The 20900-nt window shown below is 45.4% G+C and overlaps 2 protein-coding genes across 5 annotated transcripts; both read left to right on the forward strand.

Moving 5' to 3' along the window:
- The first annotated feature begins 372 nt into the window (after window positions 1-372).
- LOC149354965 (uncharacterized) lies at window positions 373-13660 on the forward strand. 4 transcript variants are annotated; one of them, XM_089583573.1, is made up of 4 exons: window positions 373-505; window positions 1756-1964; window positions 3026-3182; window positions 13550-13660. In XM_089583573.1, the coding sequence occupies exons 2-3, from the start codon at window positions 1764-1766 to the stop codon at window positions 3167-3169; spliced, it is 345 nt and encodes a 114-aa protein (XP_089439699.1). In that variant the 5' UTR covers window positions 373-505; window positions 1756-1763; the 3' UTR covers window positions 3170-3182; window positions 13550-13660. The 4 variants fall into 4 exon arrangements, with proteins under 4 accessions (XP_089439699.1, XP_089439697.1, XP_089439696.1 ...); XM_089583571.1 differs by having other exon boundaries at window positions 13509-13627; XM_089583570.1 differs by lacking the exon at window positions 13550-13660 and adding an exon at window positions 6098-13483.
- On the forward strand, window positions 13500-17992 carry LOC149354966 (uncharacterized). The gene is made up of 3 exons (XM_089583574.1): window positions 13500-13674; window positions 14875-17147; window positions 17246-17992. The coding sequence occupies exons 1-2, from the start codon at window positions 13500-13502 to the stop codon at window positions 15021-15023; spliced, it is 324 nt and encodes a 107-aa protein (XP_089439700.1). The 3' UTR covers window positions 15024-17147; window positions 17246-17992.
- Window positions 17993-20900: the final 2908 nt, after the last annotated feature.

A 20900-nucleotide genomic window follows, 5' to 3' on the forward strand; every position in this document is an offset into this window, starting at 1 on the left:
CACAAATCAAGTTCGCCCTACGGCTTCAAGGTTAAAACAGCTTGTGTCCTACGGGGCTGTTGTCTAGAATGTTACAAAATCACTCGCAAGCTAGATAACACTATCCACGCGCACAGAGCATTTAATAATTCATCTATTTGCAATATACCTGCGCCTTGAAGACCACGAAAAAGGGCTAAAATTTTGTGCTCTTTATTCTGTTTCTTGCGTTGATTTAAAATGCTAACAGTTATTGTTCTTCGATAAAAGTCAGATTCGTAATATCGCTTCTATATTTGGCTACAAATTTGGCGCCAAGATTGAATGGCATGGCTACTTTCGGCTACTTTCAGCTCAAGTTCTGGCTCCTTTTAAAATGTTCTCAACGGCAACCCTGGACAGCGCTCTCAGTCTCTCTCTGAACGAGAGACATCTTGAGGTGGTGAGCCACGTTCTGCTAGCTGTCGTTCGAAATCTCCGCGATTCGGAGAATCGGCTTTCAACTACCTCACTGGACAGACTGGAGGTGATCAATGCATGTCTATTTTATCGCAATTACCGTAAAAACTAACACACGATGTATGTGGCCTCGACCACACCAGCCGGCCCTGGAAGACATTGGTATTTGCAGTAATTGGCTAGGCCTAGCCGCCTAGCTCTGATCCTGAAGAAGTTTCTTCCTTAATGTCGCTTCATCCCGCAGAATCTACCGAATGAGGGCCCTATGAGCAATAACATCTAACGATAGTGTGTTGTGTATAGTAATTGTATTTAATTCTGGCGTGTTAGAAAGTCCCTTATGTGGAGGCACCCTGTGATCCGCGGCCTCGGAACAATGCCTAGGATTTCGATTTAGGTCATTGAACGCGAATGTTTCTCCATTGCTTTTCAATAAAATTGTTGCCGCCGTGTCCAAATTCAACCTGTAACTCCGCGCCCGGTATCTAAACGCCAAAGCCACTTAGCCACCGAGGCACAACGTAAGAGCCTGCCCTTACGGTGTAGAAGCTTGGGCGAGTTGGTGATGGTTCACTTGCCACATAGCGCTAAATAGACGCGGACACAAGGGAGACACACAGGACAGGCGCTTAAAACACACGGACACAAGGGAGACACACAGGACGGGCGCTAGCGCCCGTCCTCTGTCCCTCTTTTGTGTCCGTGTCTTTTCAGTGCTATCTGGCAAGTGAACCTTAATGTGTACCTCAGAGTTCACCTGGATGAAGACCTTCAAGGTAAATTCCTTCAGTGTAAAGGTCTCTGTGGTAAAGGCCTTGACCTTCCTGGTAAATACCTCAGGTAGAAGTCCTTTAGGCTGAAGTCCTTTATGGTAAAGGCACAAAAGGACCTTAAGTGCCCATCATAACTAGTGCTACTGTGCGATACTCTGCAGTGCCTTGCAAAACCATGCCAAACATCTGCCATTTTTAACGCGTAAACCTTCCTTGGCTCATGAGTGGCATGAACGGAGGTCGTCCGCAAGTGTCCACACAAACTGTGAATCTAAGTTGTGTGGTAATCAAAATAAACTGTAAAAGTTGATAAGCAAGATGTATATAATAATAGTAGTGATGGTAAATAGCAAAAAATAGTGACAGTGCTAATAGTAGCTGCTGATAGTGATAGTTAGTGCCAAAGATAGTGATGGTAGAGCTAGTGACCATAGCTATTAATAAGTGGTGGATATAGTTGCAGATCACATGAAGGACACATGGCTCTGACTCCTACAAAACTGATTCACTACGTAACATTTTTCTTTGGTATGCCTGAATGCAGCTTCCAAGATGGGTACCTTGAAGCGGCATAATGGATGCCTACATGAGGGTATCATGCTGCCGCAGCTTGGCTTAGCCCCAGCGCTCCTGCTGTTCCTCAGCGGCAAGAAGGTGTCACACTGGTGGCCAGAGTGGACCTGGAGGTCGTGGTGCCCAAGTACCGCCTCAACCTGTCCGGCTTCTTCACGGATAACTCGAATGATGCACCAGGTGAGCGTCAACAGCTGTTTGGATTAAGCCTCAGAGTAGTAAATGTGCGTAATAGATATGAAAACGTATCTTCGTGTTATTCCATTATTTTTCTTATATTATAAGCAAAGGAGTATTTTTCAGCATTTTAAAATATCCCTAAGCTATCCACTTGCCAAATAGTGTTCCGGGTCTTGAAGGTATATGCAAAGGTGTGATTCGATTCAATACCTCGAGTGCACAAATATTCACTTCTCCCTACACAAGTTTGAACTCTTTAGATTATTATATAAACATACATGGTTTCTCTCTGACATAACTGAAACCTTAAAAACTACGCAAGAAGAGATGAAAGGATTGAGATTGAAAAGCTGCCAACATCATCCGAGGATCACGCGATAAGTGTAATGTGACAACGATGACTTGCAAAAGAAGTTGCTGATGTTCAAACACTTATTAATGCAATGAAGCAGACTGCAGTGGTCCAGTTTATTTACATTCTCCTAATCCTTGTTCAGATCAGTACTAGAGATAATAAAGGCTTGTTATGAATGAAAATGTTAGGGAAAAACAGAAATGTTAAAATTCACTGCCATGCGCCTAACTTCCTCATCATCATAAGGAGTTACTAATTGCTTTGTTCAAAAACCAAATGCAGAAACACACCCGCAGGGTGCTGAAAGGAGAACACAGTATGAACAGCGCTTGTATCGTTGGCGAACAGACGACTGCGACGAATTTTTTACTTCCAGTGAGCTTTTAATAGGCTGCTTCTTTATTTTCTTGAGGGCAACAATGCGAAGCATGTTATCGTAACCGATGCATAAAGTGACCAAGAGGTAGAAGGGAAAAAAGGAATCAGAGGAATGGGCTGAGAATTCTCTGTTGAAATTCGTTTCAGCCTTATGGTTCTTAGGTTTAGATTACATTGGAAATACAAATGACTAGTGTAGTTAATCCTAACTTTTTTCTCAATTTCGCACTGTTTTCTTTTACTCTCCTTTGACTTTCGATTTGTTTCAGCGCGGTCCACGAAGAAACACAAGGTGCAATCTAACACAAGTGGATTTGATTTCCCGCAGGAGGAAAAGATCGGCCTACGAGCCTTGTCTGTGGGCGCCCTCCTGCAGCTCATAGCGTGCATCGACGTTCGAGCTACGCTACCATATGTTGTGTCAGCGGTGGGAAAAGGCCTGCAACTTCTCACTGCCCCCAGCTGGCTGTGAAAAGAGGATGGTGGTAATGTTTAAGTCATCAACAGCTCCTTCAGGGTCACCAGACAAAATGTGCTTTTCGTGCACTAATTCTCAATGCCAGTATCGTAGTGGCATTAGAGAAGAACGTGAAAATGGCCAAGCTCAAATCTAGGAAAACATCTGTTTGAGGCAGTCTCAGAAAGCTCAACAATACGATGTTGTGGAATATTGGGCGAAATCTTGAAAGGAAATGCACAAATTTATGGCCCCTAACCTGCGCCAGGAACTATGTCAAGCTTGGCTCAGTAGGAAAAAAGAGTGATGCACGAAATTGCCACAAAAATGTTTTGAAGTATTTAAAGAGAACAAACGAAAATGGAGCACTGAACGGCGTTATCTCTGTGCCACTTTTAGAAGTGTTTTCTATTTCTGTGTTTTTTCTGGCCCTTCTAACCTAATGATACTATTTTGAATGCTAGAGTTCACCTGTGGTTTTCTTGGGCGTATTTTGGGTACACAGACTTCTTGTTGGGTCTGGTGAAAAGTTTCTCCTCCGTACAGTTGGCTCACAGTTTGAATAAAAGAATTTTACAGGACGATCAGACAATGACGCGACAATTCTGAAAAAGCAATTAGAGATTTCCTGGGGGGGGGGGGGGGTGAATAGGTACAGATATGAGTGGGTAGAGGTGGTTGGTTCTGTGTAAGGTGCAGGTGGGAAGGGCAGGTGGTTGAAGTTTGGCGGTGGTTGTGGGGTGGTCCCCAAGATACGAGGAGCTACCTGGTGGGTGGCACTTCTGGACGACAGCTGATTTACTCACTGCTTCTTTAAATTATGTTTCGCTATTGCATTGTTGGTTGAGCTTCTTCGGGGGTTTCTAGTGGGTGGAGGAATTTGTGGAAGGAGAGGTAGGAAGGCTGGTGGTGTGTAGTGCATCTGCAAAGTAGAGTTCGTTGCTGAATGGTGTCTCTGGAAGGTGGTAGTGGGCGGGGATGAGGAGGTTGACAGAGGGTGGCAGTGCGTATATAGGCAGCTCTTTAGTTAAGGGGGGTGAGGTGTTTTTAGGTAGTTGGTGAGAGGTGCTGTCTCCGCATAGGCTCCTGCCAAGGGCTCTGGAAGTCATGACCACCTGGAGTCAGAGAATCCCAGTTGGTCGAAATTTCTGTAGCACTTCACTACGGCGCCCCTCATAGCCTGAGTCACTTTGGAACGTTAAACCACATAAGCCAATTAGTATTTGTTGCTCATTTTGTTCCAATGCTGTTTCCTAATGTTCAGTATACATATGTATACAGAACCAGCGTAACTGTAAGGAGAGGGCACAAATGAGTTGGGACACAGACATCAATGCACATGTGTCTGCATTTACTTGGTGTCATGTCTCAGCAGTTATACTGAATTCATTACAGAAATGTACAATCTTTGTTGATAAAAAACATGGAGTCGAGACTTAAGCACCACCTTAGCGTTAATCATGATAAGTCTGAATTTGTTAACAACGATAAAGAGAGGTAGCATTAATGGGCTAAGCCACCGTGGTGGCTCAATGGTTATGGTGCTCGGCTGCTGACTCGAAAGACACGGTTTCGATCCCAGCCGTGGCGGTTGAATTTCTATGGAGGCGAAATTCTGGAGGCCCGTGTACTGTGCGATGACAGTGCATGTGAAAGAACCCCAGGTGGTCGAAATTTCCGGAGCCCTTCACTACGGCGTCTCTCATAGCTTGAGTTGCTTTGGGACCTTAAACCCCCTAAACCAATCCAAACCGTTAATCGGTTGTTGCCCTTACATGCGGAATTGGTCATTCTCAACTTCACATGCATAGATCCCTGGGAGCTCTCATACGACCCCTGGCAGAGTGGTGCAGCGATTAACTTATGCACCACTGCCCGGTGCTGGCAGGTACTGCCACCGGTGGGGCTTGAGACCCAGCTCACTCTTCGCGAGCAACCTCTTGCAACAAATCATTAACTGAGCTGCCACCTGCCACAGTGGTCAGTTTGCTCACAATCCGGTGGACAGGTTGTGATGACGCCACTAGCCCACTTGACCTAGGTGGCTCATTTAGACTCCTTCTCCGGGGATCTTTCACTCACTACGCTACTGCCGCAGGGTTTTCTGCAGAATGGAAGCCTTAACCTTATCATTTTAACAGACAGCTGAAAGCTTCTCCTTTCCAGCCGTGTAGTGCGGCTCTCTTTTAAACTCTTCAGGATATGTGCTTAGGACTGCTCAGGCCAAGACCCGTGTCACCTTCGAAAGATTCGTAATACCCGCGAGTCTAAACAAGCCTAAGTCATGGGTCGCCAGAAACAAACCAAGTGGGCTGTATATTTTTGAAAATTTCTGTAGGGATTAGCCGAGCCTCAACCTCAGTTACGGTCCTAATACAGCCTGTTTTCTTGAGGCAGGGGGGGTGGCGAGGTTTTGTGCGGCATAGGGTGTCAGGAGGTTATGCAATGGAAGGTCGTACTCCAACTGATAGGTATTTATATCGTGGTCCATGACACATTGCAAACTCTTGCTCTCAGCCTCGCCCCCACAGTTCAGGAAAGAGGCATGAAGGCCTTGCTGGCTGCCTTTCTATTCAATGGCTTCTTTAGCTGAGGTTAGTGAAGGTGAGCTGGCCATTGTGCATTTCCTGTGGAAGAGGCGGCACAGAATATAAATACACAATCAGGATGCTCCGGATATGTAGGACATGCCTCAGTGACGGCCTTGTAGTACCACCAGTAGCGCACCGAACCCAGCCGATGTTACTGAGTAAGAGCTTGCGCTGCGTGTTCCCATGTAGAATGCTTGTCTTAGATTCCCAGATGTTCCGTGGCGCATTGAGCAGTGTGCTGGTAAACAAGTGTTGCTCCGCACATTAACACTTGGACCAAAGCAAATGTTCTTGTAGACCACATGAGAAATAGCGCTAGTTTGTGAATTTGTGTCGCTATGTGTTCGAACAGTGCTGCACAGGACTGGCCCATGGTGGACAACGACTGTTGTGTGGCTGCCTTCGAGAGACACCAGTGGAGCCACACACTTCGGACCAGACAGGCGGCCCTTCCATGTTTTTCCAAGACTTAGGAGCGAAATTACTGAATTTTGGCCCAGTACTGATACATCGATATTGCGTATTGTGCTGCCATGCACATTATGTTTACAAGTCATGGCACATTATGTACTTTTTCGCAGTTTATTTAACGCAACAATAATTGCGTGCCAAAAATTTGTGTTCTGCGTGTGATTATTACATAGCCATGCACAAAAGCTTGCGGTATGTGGTTACGATGCAAAATATTTCAGACCACTATGCCAAAACACGCCATTGAACAGCACTGAATCACGAGGGGAGACACGTGCTGCATCCACTGGAATAATACCAGCTGATATACTGGTGAGGCTGTGCGGAATTTTTTTTTAGAAAATCCGCATACCCGAACTTTTGTCCATGGTTGTACAATGTGAAATTAGACACCCCAGGCCTTCCATTCAGCCCTCCGGCGGTGGACTGTTGTGTACATTTCAATCTCGCGACCTGGCAGGTGGAGCCATGTGCCACTACCATCCACCTACCACGGCTGTCAGGTGGTGGGAAGGGGAGGGAGAGATTCCCTCTCCACTTGTAGGGTAGAAGAGGTGAAGCCAGAAGGCGGCTAGCATGGGAAGAACAAAAAAAAAATGATTGAAAAATTGATAATGACCATACATCAACTTCATGCACAGAACAGAATGACAAGTGTTGCTTTTGTGGGGGTGCTCACGCATCCAATTTTTTGGATTGCCTCTTTTCGGGCTCACGAATCCCCAATATTGAAATAATCGATCTCAAAGAAGCAATAACCAAAATTAAAGAGGGCACACTGCTATGCAGGTGTGTCAGCCCGTTCAGGAATGTCCCAAGATGCTTCTATTTCTCAGGCCATAGTTAATCCTGTGGAAGCCTCTGCGGCTAAAATTGTTGACAGGATTCTATCCACTGTCCGAGTGCATATCTGATGCTTGGCAAAGCAGATTAAACCGCAATGACCTCTACCATGACAGCCATGCCTTCGTTACTGGCTCAACCCTCCTTGTCTAATATCTCCACCCCAGGAACAAATTAAGGCTGCTTCTCCTATTCATAGGTACGGTATTTCAAATGATGTCCCAATAACTAATGATTCAGACATGGTGGATTTAGATACGCCAATCATCAAATGCAGTGGCTTCTCTGTCTAACCAGTCATCTCTACATCCTCTGCAAAAATCAACAAACACCTGGGCTCTAAGCAAAAGGAAAATACTCTGGGGCAGGCTGTTCCTGCTGCCCGGAAGGTTGTTTTTCAGTCCTCTACTCTAAACTGTGAGTTGTTGGCTTTGTAATTCCAGAGTGCTATCCCTCTTCATTTGTGGATGTTTATGTCCCTTGTGGTGTGCAGAACACCAGGCCTCTAGATCTCTTACTCGTTAATTGTTAGAAGTCCATTCTCTTGGCCAAAGACTTCAATTCTCATCATGTGTCGTGAGGATATAAGACGGATCTCTGCAGCAAATGCTTTTGGGATTAGGTTACAAATAACAACCTTGGATGCATCAATTCAGCTTTGGCCACATTCTCTATGCTCAATCCGTATCATGTGTGTTAGATTTAACTTTCTCAGTCCATGTGTTCCTGTCCTGAATCGGTCGACAGTTGATTGTGGTACATCAAGTGATCACATGCGTATCGTTCTTGATGTTAAATGTCGCTTACCTTCAGCGTCTTCAAAGATGAGGTCATATGTTCTTTATAACCAGTTTGTTTACTTTGCGCTCTACTCTCACGTCAGCGGGTAATTCTGCTGAAGAACATAATTCAAAAGGATGCTCGCCTACTGAAGAATACCGGTAAAATGTTCGAATTTCTGATACATACATCAAAAGGGAGCAAATCAACTAGATGATGGACTGCAGATTGCTCGCGGGACTACAGACAGAGAAAGGCGGAATGGAAGAAGCTCCTCTGCAATTTCTGCCCGAAAAATTGGCACGAGTGCAAGTTGATTGCAGCTACTTTTAAACGCACAAATGTTACGAGTGAACAACCATTATGAACATAAGCATTTCGATTTCCTAATGAATTCAGGAAACTGACGTGAACTCTTCGGATTTTTAAAAGCCTGGAAAAGACATCAGCTTCAGGAAATTTACCCACCCTCATGAGTATTGACTCTGCAAGAATCAATTGAAACTATTGAAACTATTGCCAAAGGATTAGAGGCGTTTCTCATCTGTACTTCCTTTCATGATCCGTGTTTGTAGCATCAGTGAATCAGATTGAGAATATCTCCCAGATTACCCTTTAAGAACATTCCCCGATCGGTGATGAGGTTACCACTAGCTGCACCTGGGCCTGGGCTAACGCTAAACATGATAAAGATTCTCTTTGAGGAGTCTCCAAACTCTTTATTACAGCATTGATCCAAGCGTTCAATATGGTTGGATTCCTCCTGATTAGAAACTCACGACAATGTGATCCCTTTACCTAAAAAAATGGTGGCAGCTATTCTCTTCATAATATGAGACCTATTTTATTGACATCCAACGTGGTTAAATATCATCAGCCACTTTCAAATTTGTTTCTGTCCAAAATGTTCCATATGGAACGCACATGCCGACCTCGAGAGTCGAGTTCTCGTTGCGCGGCGATAAAAAATGCGTTCTCCCTTTGGTAACATTAGATGTAGCCAAAGCTTATGACTGTGTGGGACACAACATATTCTAGCAAAGACTGCACACTCTGCAGCTTCCATACTACCTAATTGCGTTCCTATATATCTGCGTTCCTAAAAAATGGGAGTTTTTTTGTATGCTCAAAGGTGTCAACTCTAGAAGATAAAACCAAACTAGAGTTGTTCCTGGGGGGCAGTCCTTTCACCCGTGCTCTTCAATATTCTACTGAACTCTACTCCCAGCCATCACGAAATTTGCACGTATGTTTATGCAGATGACATTGCATTTTTCTTGGCTTGTTCTGACATTCAATCTCTTTATGTGCGTATGCAAGCATACCTGAATTTGCCTCAGAGTTGGTTGTGTGCCTTGCGACTCACATATGGTAACAATTGCGCTATCCTTGTTTTTTGAATCAAAGATACCGCTCATCTGTCTCTAACTAATGAGCAACAAAATGTTCCTAAAGTTCAGTCTTTAAAATATCATGGTGTCATCTATCCCGACAACCTCCCATGGCGATCTCACACTGACCATGTTGCAGTAAAAGGGGCTTGCGCTGTGGGCATGTTGCGTAGATTAAGTAATCCTCGGTCTGGAATGCGGAGAAATGCACTTTTATTGATTTGTTTTATGTACGTCTAACCAATTTGTGAATTATCTGTGCTGTTTTCTGGTACAGCTATTTAGAAAATTGCCTCACTGGTTCTTCTGGAGCGGGAGGCTCTACGGTTGTGCCTTGGCCTCTCCAGATTTGTAAGAATTACACCTTCATTATTGATATCTAAATTTCTCACTCTTCAGACGTACCTCAGGATATATGAATCAAGTTTCCATCGCTCCCTGTCCATTTTTGTTTTTTAACCGACCTCCTCTTTGGAATCCACTGGCCTAGATTTCATACGCCATAGGTAGTGCCGTACAAAAATTCAACCTTTAAATGTAATCCTGTCTAATATACCTCCAACATAAAACAATGGGTCTTCCATGAAAATTGTATGTGATGGCCATGTTCCTTAAGAATGCTAAGCACTTGCAACACATCCTTCTTATTACTCCTTCCACATTTCAGCCTTTTACACAAGATATGGGTACCAGGTTATAGCAATGTGACAGTCAATGAAGTTTCTGATACTTAGCAAAGGCAAAGGCCAGCAGCTTTGTGACAGCATCACTATTACAGCGAGTAGCGATAATGCACTGCATCACTCTAGATAGAGGAAGTGCGACTGGAATTTCGAAGTTAATGTTGAGGGCAAAACCGTGCCGAAAGTTGATAAAAGCAGGATCCTCAGACTCTCGAACCAAGAGGAGGATTATAACAAAGCATTTCTCAAGAAACTCGGCAACTACGCTGTGCAAGTAACACGTGCTTTAAGGAGGGTCGCGCTCAAGGGCAGAGGCCTTCAAGAACATAGCCTCCCGAAATTCACGCAGGCGTGTATCATTAGCAGAATTTACTACGCCACAGCATTCCTCGATATGAGAGCGGACAGGAAAGATAGTATTGACGCACTTATTATTCGTTGTATCAAGAGGGCACTGGGCCTACCTATCTCTACCTCTACAGACCACCTCTTGAAATGGGGGTACATAAAAGTTGGACTTAACTACCCGAGGCGGTGCGAATTGCCCAGCTCAAAAGACTGAGTGCAACGAGTACAGGCCGGTGCATTTTGGAGTGTGCAGGCTGAAATATCGATCAGGGAATATGTGACAAGTTCGCCCTACTGCTACAATGTTGCGAGAATATCATAGTTGCCCCCCTCCCCGGCAACACGCACCCAGAACACCATAGGGAAAGAAGGGAGAAGAAAGCGGTGGCACTAGCTAAAAGGGCCGGGAAATTTACGGCAGGAGAGGTAGCCTATGTGGAAACGGCGAGTGGCAGGTCGGGGGGCGGCGGTCGCCTCGGTAGCCAACGGCCAAGGTGCACCAGCTGCTGCCACCTCGATTAGGAGTAGAAACGTAGATACGGCCGCAGCCAAAATCTATCGTAAGATCTCCATAATGTGGGCCCAAGCCCACACATTTATCCCCGGTAACGAGGCAGCCCACGCGTTAGGCCGAGATCTCTACTACTGGGTACCCAGCCGCTCGACTGTCAAGGGATGGACAAACGCATGGAGGGGAAAAAAATTTCTTCTTTTATGGACGAACATTTGCAAACATACGTGGAAATCGTCAAGAACTATTGTTAGGAAGACGTCTGATGCCACCACCGGATCGAGGCTTAAACATTTAAGAGGCTGTTGCCTGGCGACGATTAAAGACGGAAAGTTTTGCAAACCTCTTCTGGTTGTTTTGCACCCAGGTATATGGTAGGAAAGACGATAAATGTAAAACCTGTCGAGCGAGGGCAACCCTCGATCAAACAATTTGGGACGGCGCCAGATGCCCAGGTGCAGGGGAAAATATTGAGAGTGGAGAAGCCTGGGAGGCCCTGCTATGGAGCAAGGTCCCCATTGACCAGTAACCTGCTGTCCTACTGACGGCTGAGGCCACAAAGAACCACTCTATTTTTGCCAGTCTTTGGTCAGGGATGTCCCGGCCCCAGGTCCCTAGGCCTGCATGCCAGGGGTGGGGAGTAGAGGGCCTCCTACATCACTGGAAATGAAGCTTTAATCATGATCATCATCTGTACACTGAGTTGTTTTTTATTTAAGTAACTCATTTAACGCCTATAGGTGGCTAGTGCACAGCCACAGTGCTGTGGTGCGCCGCTGCCAGCCACCATGATTGAGGTGCACGTCGCTCTCGGAATGGCAGAGATCTTGAGGTGTTGAGCCATGTACTGCAAGCGGACGTTCGTGTTCTGCGCGCTGCACAGGAACGGCGTTCAACAACCTCGCGAGACTGACTGGAGGTGACCAATGCATGCCTATTTTATCGCAATTACCGTCAAAGTACAATATATGTTGGAACGACCACACCAGCCGGCCCTGGAAGACATTGGTATATTCTGTAACTGGCTAGGCCTAGCCGCCTAGCTCTGATCCTGAAAAACTTTCTTCCTTAATGTCACTTCATTCAGCAAAATCTGCCAAATCAATGTCATACAAGCGATAGCATCTAACGGTAGTGCGTTGTGTGTAGTAATTCTATCTAATTATGGCGTGCTAGTAATGCACTCATGTGGAGGCATTATGTGATCCGTGGCTTCGCAAAAATGCCAAGGATTCTGATTTAGGCCATTGAACACAACTGTTTCACAGTTTCTCTGTTGCTTTTCAATCAAAATGTTACCGCTGTGTCTAAAATTGAACCTGCAACTCCGTACCTGATATCTAAACGCCATAGCGACTTAGCCACCGATGCGCACCGTAACAGCCTGCCCTTACAGTGTGCCTCAGCGTTCACCTGGATGAAGACCTTCAAGGTGAATTCTTTCAGAGTAAAGGTCTTTATGGTAAAGGCCTTGTGGTGAAGGTCTTCCTGGTAAAGAGTTCAGGTAGAAGTCTCTTAGGCTGAAGTCCTTTATGTTAAAGGCCCGTAAGGACCTTAAGGACCATAAGAGGGTTCTCACGCAGCTTCCATCCTCTCCGTTCGATGACGTTCTACGTCACACCTGCGGTAACTCAGGACGTTCTACGTCCGCCGCTTATGAACGTGGGTGGCGCTGATGAACACTCTCAAGGTTAGGTTACTTGTAAACATAAATACCCCCGAAAGCAGAAGAATTGACAGCCGTTGCCGTAGCTCAGAGGTAGAGCACCGGACGCGTAAATCGGAGGTGGTGGGTTCGGATCCCACCGGCAGCATGTGGTTGTTTTTTCTTCTCCTTTTCTAATCAATTAGCTTTAAGCAATAACATATTCAGTAATATTCTAAATTGACCAACACCACAAAATAAATAAATTAAAAATCCCCTGTGCCCGTTGGTTTCTGTGGCTGTTGGCTTCTTTCATCATGTCTAGAGTTATTTGACGGTACTCCATGCTAAGTCATTTCAAACCCATGCAAAACAATCTGCTATTTTCAAGGCGTAAACATTTCTTGGGCTATAAGTGGCATGGACGGAAGTTGTCTGCACAAATTGTCAATCATTAGTTGTATGGTAATCAAAATATAATGTAAAAGTTGAGAAGCAACATGTTTGTAATGATAGTAAGGATGGTAAATAGTAAAAAATAGAAATAGCAACAATGGTAGCTACTGACAGTAATAGTGCAGGAGATAGTGAAGATGAGAGCGATGATGATAGCTATAGTGAGAGTTTGTGACAGCAATGATGATGATAGCGTTAGCGATCACAGTAATGAAGGCAGGTGAGATAGAAAAATAAAATATAAAAAGAGTGAGAGAGAAGTTGAAAAATGAAAAAAAAAATATACAGAAACAATGAAAAAGAAATACAGATAATACAAAAACAAAATTAAGTAAAATAAGAAAAAGAAAAAGGAAGAGAAAAATGGAAGAAAGGTGAAGTCTTCAGCTTGTAAGCAGACTTACGTGCAATCTTTTCTTTCCAGCAGCATTTTGCTTTCCAGCAGCACTGAGTGCTATTACAGAATTGCTAGTGGGTGATACATGATGCTGTGGATGCAGAACACATGGCTCCTACTTCTACAAAACTAGTTCACTACGTAACATTTTCCTACAATAAGGCTGAATGCAGCTTCCAAGATAGCTACCTTGAAGTGGCATAATAGATGCCTACAAGAGGGTATCTTGATGCCGCAGCTTGGCTCAGCCCTGACGACGGCGCTGCTGCTCTTCCTCAGCGGCAAGAAGCTGCGGCCTCAGGAAGCCATCCCACTGGTCGCCCGAGTGGACCTGGTGGTCGTGATGCCCAAGTACCGGCTCAACCTGTCCAGCTTCTTCAATGAAAACTCGAATGATGCACTAGGTGAGTGCCGACAAATGACAGTTGTTTGGATTAAAGTTGACAGCAGTAAATATGTGTAATAGGTTTAAAGACAAATCTTCATTTTATTTTATTATTTTTCTTCTACTGTGACCAAAGGAGTATTTTTCAGCATTTCAAAATAATATGCAAAGCTATTCAGTAGCCAAATAGTGTTCCAGGCTTTGAATGTACATGCAAAGGCGTAATTCAATTCAATACCCACAGTGCACAAATATTCACTTATTTATACAGTGTGCTGGCCACAATTCTCAAGCAACGTCATAAAGAAAAATCAAATAATTACTTTAGAGCAAGCTTGGTAAACTCTTTCGATTACTAATATAAATATCCATGGTTTCTTTCTGACATATCTGAAAGATCACACACTCTGCAAGATGAGACAGAAGGATCGAGATTGAAAAGTTGGCAACATCACCCAAGGGTCACGGGATAAGTGTAATGTGAAAACGATGACTTGTAAAGGAAATTGCTGACGTTCAAATGCTCATTCCTGCAACGCAGCAGACTGCAGTGCTCCAATTTTTTAACATTCTCCTTATTTACCTTCTGCTCAGTACTAGAAATAATAAATGCTTGTGTAGAAAAGAACCTGTTAAGGGTGAAAACAAACATAATGTTCCCTGCCATCTGCCTGCATTTCTCGTCATCAGAAGGAGTTACTAATAATTTTCTTGAAAAACCGAACGGCGAAACATGCCTGAAGAGTGCAGAGAGTGAAAGAAGGCATATTTATTTGCACGGTATCAACACCACTTTGTGCATTGGCGAGCAAAGGACTGCGACGACTTGTAATGTAATGGGAGGGCGGGAGGCGAGGCCTTAAATTTTTTACTTTCCTTTTTTCTAGTCTGGTTCTGAATAGGCTGCTTTATTTATTTTCTTAAGAGAAACAATGCCAAGCACATTATCGTAAGCAACACATAAAGTGACCAAGGGGTGGAAGGGAAAAAAAGAATCGCAGCAATGGGCTGCAAATCCTTTCTTAAAATTTCTTTAAGCCTCATGGTGCTTAGGTATAGATTATATTGACAATACAAATGACCAGTGATTAGTTATTCCTAATTTTCTTCTGATTTTTCCACTGCTTTCTTTTACTCTCCTTTGACTTTCGGTTTCTTTCATAGTGGGCCGTGAAGAAACATGATGCAATCTAACACATGTGAAATTGATTTCCTGCAGGAAGCAAAGAACGGCCTGCGAGCGTTGTCTGTGGGTGCCCACTTAGAGCTCAAAGCGTGCATCTGCAGTGCATTCAAGCTCTGCTTGCAGAGGCTGTGCCGGCCATGCAAAAGGGCCTGCAAATTCTCACTGCCCCCAGCTGCCTATGACAAGAAGCTGGTAACATTTAAGTAATCAGTACCTCCTTCTGGGTCGCCAAACAGAATGTGCTTTTTGCACACTAATTCTCAAAGCAAGTATCGAAGCGGCATTACAGAAAACAGTGAAAATGGCCACGCTCAAAACTCTGAAAGCATCCCTTTGAGGCAGTCTCGGAAAGTTCGACAACATGATGCTGCGGAATATTGGGCACAATCTTGAAAGAAAATGCATCAAGTTATGTCCCCTAGCCTGAGCCAGAAACTACATCTAGCTTGACTCAGTGAACAAAAGGAAACAGTGAAACAGGAAATATTCATAAAAATGTTTAAAAATAATCTAATAATCTAAAAATAATCTAAAAATAACCTAAAAATAATCTAAAAATAACCTAAAAATAACCTGCATTATCTTTGTGACACTTTTAGAAGTGTTTTCTTTTTCTGTGTTTTTTCTGCCATTTCTAATCTAATGGTACTTTTTTGAATGCTAGATCTCATCTGTGGTTCTGTTGGGTGTCATTTGTGTGCACAGTCTTTTTGTTGGGTCTGGTGACAAATTTCTCTTCTGTACAGTTGGCTCACAGTTTGAACAGGGAAAAAAAAGGTTATAGTATGATCACACAGTTGATGCGGCAATTCTGTCAAAGCAGTTAGGTTTACCTTAAAGGGGTGCAGACACCAAATTTGTGGTTGGCGCGTCTTTGTTTCAAACGTTTCTTATGGCTCCAGAAAGCATGATATGCATTCAAAGATTTATTGATTCACAGTGAATAATTTATTATCACATTTTCAGGTGAAGGATTTCGGTTTCAGTTTCGGAAGTTGTGACGCACCTACTGCTGCATCGTCTGCTTTCTCACACACGTGCTGACCAGCGCATGAAAACAACAACAGCATGGCTAGTCCCAGCAGCTCGGATTCTGATGGATCTGATTCTAGTGAGTGAGGACATCGATTTTTTTTTTTGAATGCACGCTAATATTGCCTTTGCGGGTTCGCGTGGGATGCGAAGTACTTTGCAGAAAGCCAGTAAGCATCAATGCGCCGCTCTACCTAAACTCCGCCCACAACCGGTGTCACACTCGCCGCCGTGCAGCAGTACCTGAACACTGCTTGGGATGGTGTACTAATATCACAAGAAAAGACAAGATCGCCTCGTTATCAGAACTGCCAGCTATACTCAAGAAGCGACAATGCATGCCTGCTTATGTTAGGAACTTTCGGCATCGGCACCGCTCACGGGTGCTCCGGGCGATAAGCTCTGCTGCTGCCTGACTGCCGAGGTCATTGCTAGGCCTTTTTCGCATCGAAGCCACAGCAGCCAGCGCTTCGGAAGTCGCCTGCACTATAATAAAAGGCCTACTTTTCACAGAAAACTTTAGTGTCAACAGCATCATCTCCCAATAAAATAATAGTATGGTCAATCTCCGCAACGTCTTCAGCAGCAGAGCTAGCGGGCGCCAGGCGAGCCGGACCCCAACCTCGGGCCAGTAGCAGCTGCCAGGTGGTTATGACAAGAAATTTGCTCATATCACAGTTGTTATCTCTACCAGCAGCTCAGTACTGGTCAGCGATCCTCAAAAATGACACTTTTTTCACATTTCTTGTCCCAGGATTTATTATTTAGGTCAAGAACACTCTATAGCTTGTTTTTATGAGGTCGGCAGACGGGATCCACGCTGGCCGGCCGGCCGGCAGCCTCGGCGTACTTCACGTCTGCACAAGGAAATGCAAAACAGCCATGCTGCCAGAAAGGATGCTTCCTAAATTCAAGCAACGACAGCATGACTGTGCAAAAGTGGATCTTTCGGCAACGACACTGCCTGCGGCAACGCCGGGCGACGACCTGCGCACTGGTCCCTGAATCCCCTAGTCGTCGCTAGGCCTAGCTGGTTTCGCATGAACGCCGCAGGTAAGGGCGCTTCGGGACTGGCAAGCGCTCAGAAACGTTCTCCGCTCGACGCCCCTTTACTGTGAACTCGTGTCATAATAAAAGATATGTTCGATTTCCATGACGCCTTCAGCAACGGAGCTAGCAGACGGCAGGTGAACCGCAGCAGGTAGCAGCAGCACAAAAGCGGCTATGGGATGAAATTTGCTTGTATCACAGTCATCACTTCTACCAGCAACACGGTATTGGCCAACAATCGTCAGAAACGATACATTTTTGACCTTCATATATCCCAGGGCTTGCTATGAACGTGAACAAACAATACTATCGTGTTTTTCAGATGCCGGCGGTCGGCACGAAGACTGGTGGGCCGCCCGGCTCCAAGGAGTGCGCCCTATGTCATCATGACGCTGCTGCTCTCCGCACTCGCATTGGCTGCCGCTTGTCGTCGTTGCGTTTGCCGCGAGCGGCCCGCCGTTGACATCCAGCAGGCCGGACGCAGGCGACGAGCTGCGATCAGACATTGCAAAGCTGTTCGCAACGGCGCGCCGCAGGTCGCGCTCACTTTTTAGACATGTGTCCCCGCTTTAGGCATAGTTCAGCAATATCTTGACAAAAACTAACCGAGCGAATGGCAGCTAGCAGCAAATGCGGCTCGCTGGTGCGTCAGCTGCGCTGACATGGCTGTGGCTGTGCCTGTGCCCCGCTCACATGGAGGAAGGAAAGAACCCCATGCCCGCTCATCATACGTGACTGTATTTTGGTATGACGTCACTAAAACTTTGGTTTTTCTAGCAACGTTGTGACGTCAGCGGTGATGGCACTAGCGATGGGTCTAGATCGTAAGAGTGATCATTTAGGTAATCATTTGAACTGAATTAAAATATTTTTTAAACGTTTGTTGTGTCGAACAGCTGGCTGTGAGTGCCCTTGCATGCATAGGAATTCAATACCAGGTTTTTTATAGCTTCAAAAATAGGTGTTTCCACCCCTTTAAATTATTACTTTCATGTTTTCACTTCCATGAATGCTTTTGGTCGAAGCTGAGGTTTTACAGAAGTGATAGTTTTTCTGGAGGGAGAATAAAGGCAGAGATGAGTGGGGAGCGGTGGGTGGTTTTGTGGAAGGTGCAGGTGGGTGAGGTTGGCGGTGGGTGGGGAGAAATCCCCTAGAAAAGGGGAGGTGCCTGGTGGGTGGCGTTTCTGGAGCACAGCCGATTTGCTCATTACTTGTATAGATTTGATTCTGCCGTCACAGATTGGTTCGGCTGCTGCAGGGGTTTCTGGTGGGCGGATGCCTTCTGGAAAGAGAGGTAGGAGGTCTGGTGGTGCGTGGTGCATCCAGAAAGTAGAGTTCATTGGAGAATGGTGCCTCTGAAGGGTGGCAGTGGGCGGGGATGAGGAGGTTGACCGAGGGTGGCAGTGCATAGATGGGCAGCTACCTAGTTAGGGGGGTGATGTGTGGAGTGGGGCTGGGAGGACATGGTGTTGCCACACAGGCTTCAGCCAACTAGATGGGTGTTTTGCCAATGGACAGTAGCTACTTCTGGAGTAAACAAAGAACAAAGTTCATATGTTCTGCGCGCATCTGGATTGTTGTACTAGATAATTTTGTAACAGTTCGATCATGAATGCCTCATTTTGTGTTTGACAACGAATACGAATCAGAAAGCTCCTGAAATTTCGATCACGTGGGATTAAGGAACGCCGGGTAGACGAAAATTTCGAAGCCCATTACTAAAGCGTCCCTCATAGCCTGTGTTGCTTAGGAACATTAAACCTCACATACCGATTAGTATTTGTTAGTAATTTTATTTAGGAGCTATTTAATAATGGTCAGTAAACTATGTATGTAGACCCAGCTTGAGTGTCAGGACAGGACACAAACGACTTCTACACAGACTTCTACGCAGATGCCACTACGCTTGTTTCCGCGTTTGTTTTCCATCACTTCTAAGATTTACACTGAACAGATTACAAATATGTACAGGGTCGTCCACTCTTAGTTAGAATGCGCTAGCGCATGACCGTGCTTTTTGGAGGGTCACTGCGTCCGAAACGACTCCACATCGAAGCGAAGTGACAGATGACGCGAAGCACCATCTCCAGGTACACCTTCTCATGCGCCACTTTGCTGCGATCAGCGACTACGTCACACGCGGTGGCCCTCTGAAAAGTGCGGCCATGCGCTAGCGGGTTCTAACTAAGAGTGGATGACCCTGTACAATTGAAGGAGACACTTAAGCTCTGCCTTAAGAGTATCACGCGATAGCTTTCATCGTTAATGCCCTTATAAGCAGAATTGGTCATGGTTGACTTTAAGTGATAGATCTCTGGGAGCCCTCATACCACCCCTTGTGCGGTGGTGAAACGGTTATGCTATGCGCCACTCCCCAACGATGGCAGGTGCTGCCACCGGTGGGGCTTGAGACCTAGGTTGCTCTTCCCGAGGAACCTCTTGCGACCAATTATTAATTGAACTGCCACCTGCCACAGTGGTCAGTTTGCTCACAATCCGGTGGGCAGGTTGTGATGATGGCACTAGGTCACTTAGGTGGCTCATTCAGGCTGCTTATCCGTGGTGTTTAACCTGTTAATCATCTGTGCTCAGGACTGCTTAGGCAAAGACCTGTGGTCACTTTCGAAAGATTCGGAACACCCATGAGGTAAAACAAGCCATGGGCATGGGCCAGACACAAACCAGGTGCGCTGTATATTTTTGACAAATTCTGTAGGAAGTAGCTCAGTGTCATCTTCAGTTACTGCTTTAATACAGTATGTTTTTGTGTGTCAGTGGGAGGTGGGGCAGTCTTGTGCAGCATGGGGTGTCAGGAGGTTGGGCAACTCCAACTGATATGGTTTTCACACTGTCGTCCACGACACATTGTAACCCCTCGCCCTCAGCCTCGTCCCCCACAGTTCATGTAAGAGGAATGAAAGTCTTTCTGGCTGCCTTTATATTCAAAGGCTTATCTAGCTGATGTTAGCAGAGCTGAGCTGGTCATCATGTGTTTCCTGTGGAAGAGACAGCACAAAGAATATTTACGCTAAGGGGATGTTCCAGATATGTAGGACATGCCCCAGTGATGGTTGTGTAGTATCACCAGGAGCCCACAGAACCCAGCGACGTTACTGCGCTGCCTATTTGCATATGAAATGCTTGTCTTAATTCCCAGATGTTCCACTGCTCCTTTGAGCTGTGTGCTGGTAAACGTGCAGCAGGTGAACAAGTGTTGCTCCACACATTACCACGTGGTGGACCAAAGCAAGTGTTCTGTGGAGACCACATGACAAATCTCATTAGTATGTGAATTTGTGTTGCTATGTGTCGGACCCTTGCAATGTAGGGTCTTCCCCACGTTGGACAGTGGTTGTGTGGTGGCTGTGCAGAGGCCAGTGGAGATCCACCACTGGAGCCGCAGCATGCTTGCACCCACAGCTGCTGGCCACAGGGTTTCGTGATGCCATCTCCTGGAACCTGCAACCACGCATGGCCAGCAGCTACCAGCTTTATCAAGCACAGCGGACCGAGCGCTTGGAAAAAGACTTCTCCAAGCAGATTTCCGGCAGCGACGCTGTATGTTTCTGAGACTTTGGAGCCAAATTGCTGAATATTTGGCCCAGAATCAATTCAACGTGATGGCATATAGTACTGCAATGCACTTTGTTTTCACAAGTCATGGCGAATTTCTACTTTGTTGTTGTTTGTTTAATGTAACATTTACTGTGTGCTAAAAAATGTGTTCTGCAGGTGATTATTGCTTAAGTGTGAATAAAAGCTTGCAGCATGCAGGTATGATGGAAACTATTTCTTTGCAGACGGCCAAAACACTCTAATGAACACCATTGAATCACGAGGCCACACACTTGCTACATCCCCTGGAATAATATCAGACGATTGACTAGTGAGGCTGCGCGGAAAGTTTCTTTCCTACAAATCCGCATACCCCGAACTCTTGTCCATGACTGTACATTGTAAAATCACCCCCCCAAACC

Source organism: Amblyomma mixtum, chromosome 3 (assembly GCF_055824585.1).
Source record: "Amblyomma mixtum isolate Tamu chromosome 3, ASM5582458v1, whole genome shotgun sequence".
In the NCBI taxonomy this organism is placed as follows: domain Eukaryota; kingdom Metazoa; phylum Arthropoda; class Arachnida; order Ixodida; family Ixodidae; genus Amblyomma; species Amblyomma mixtum.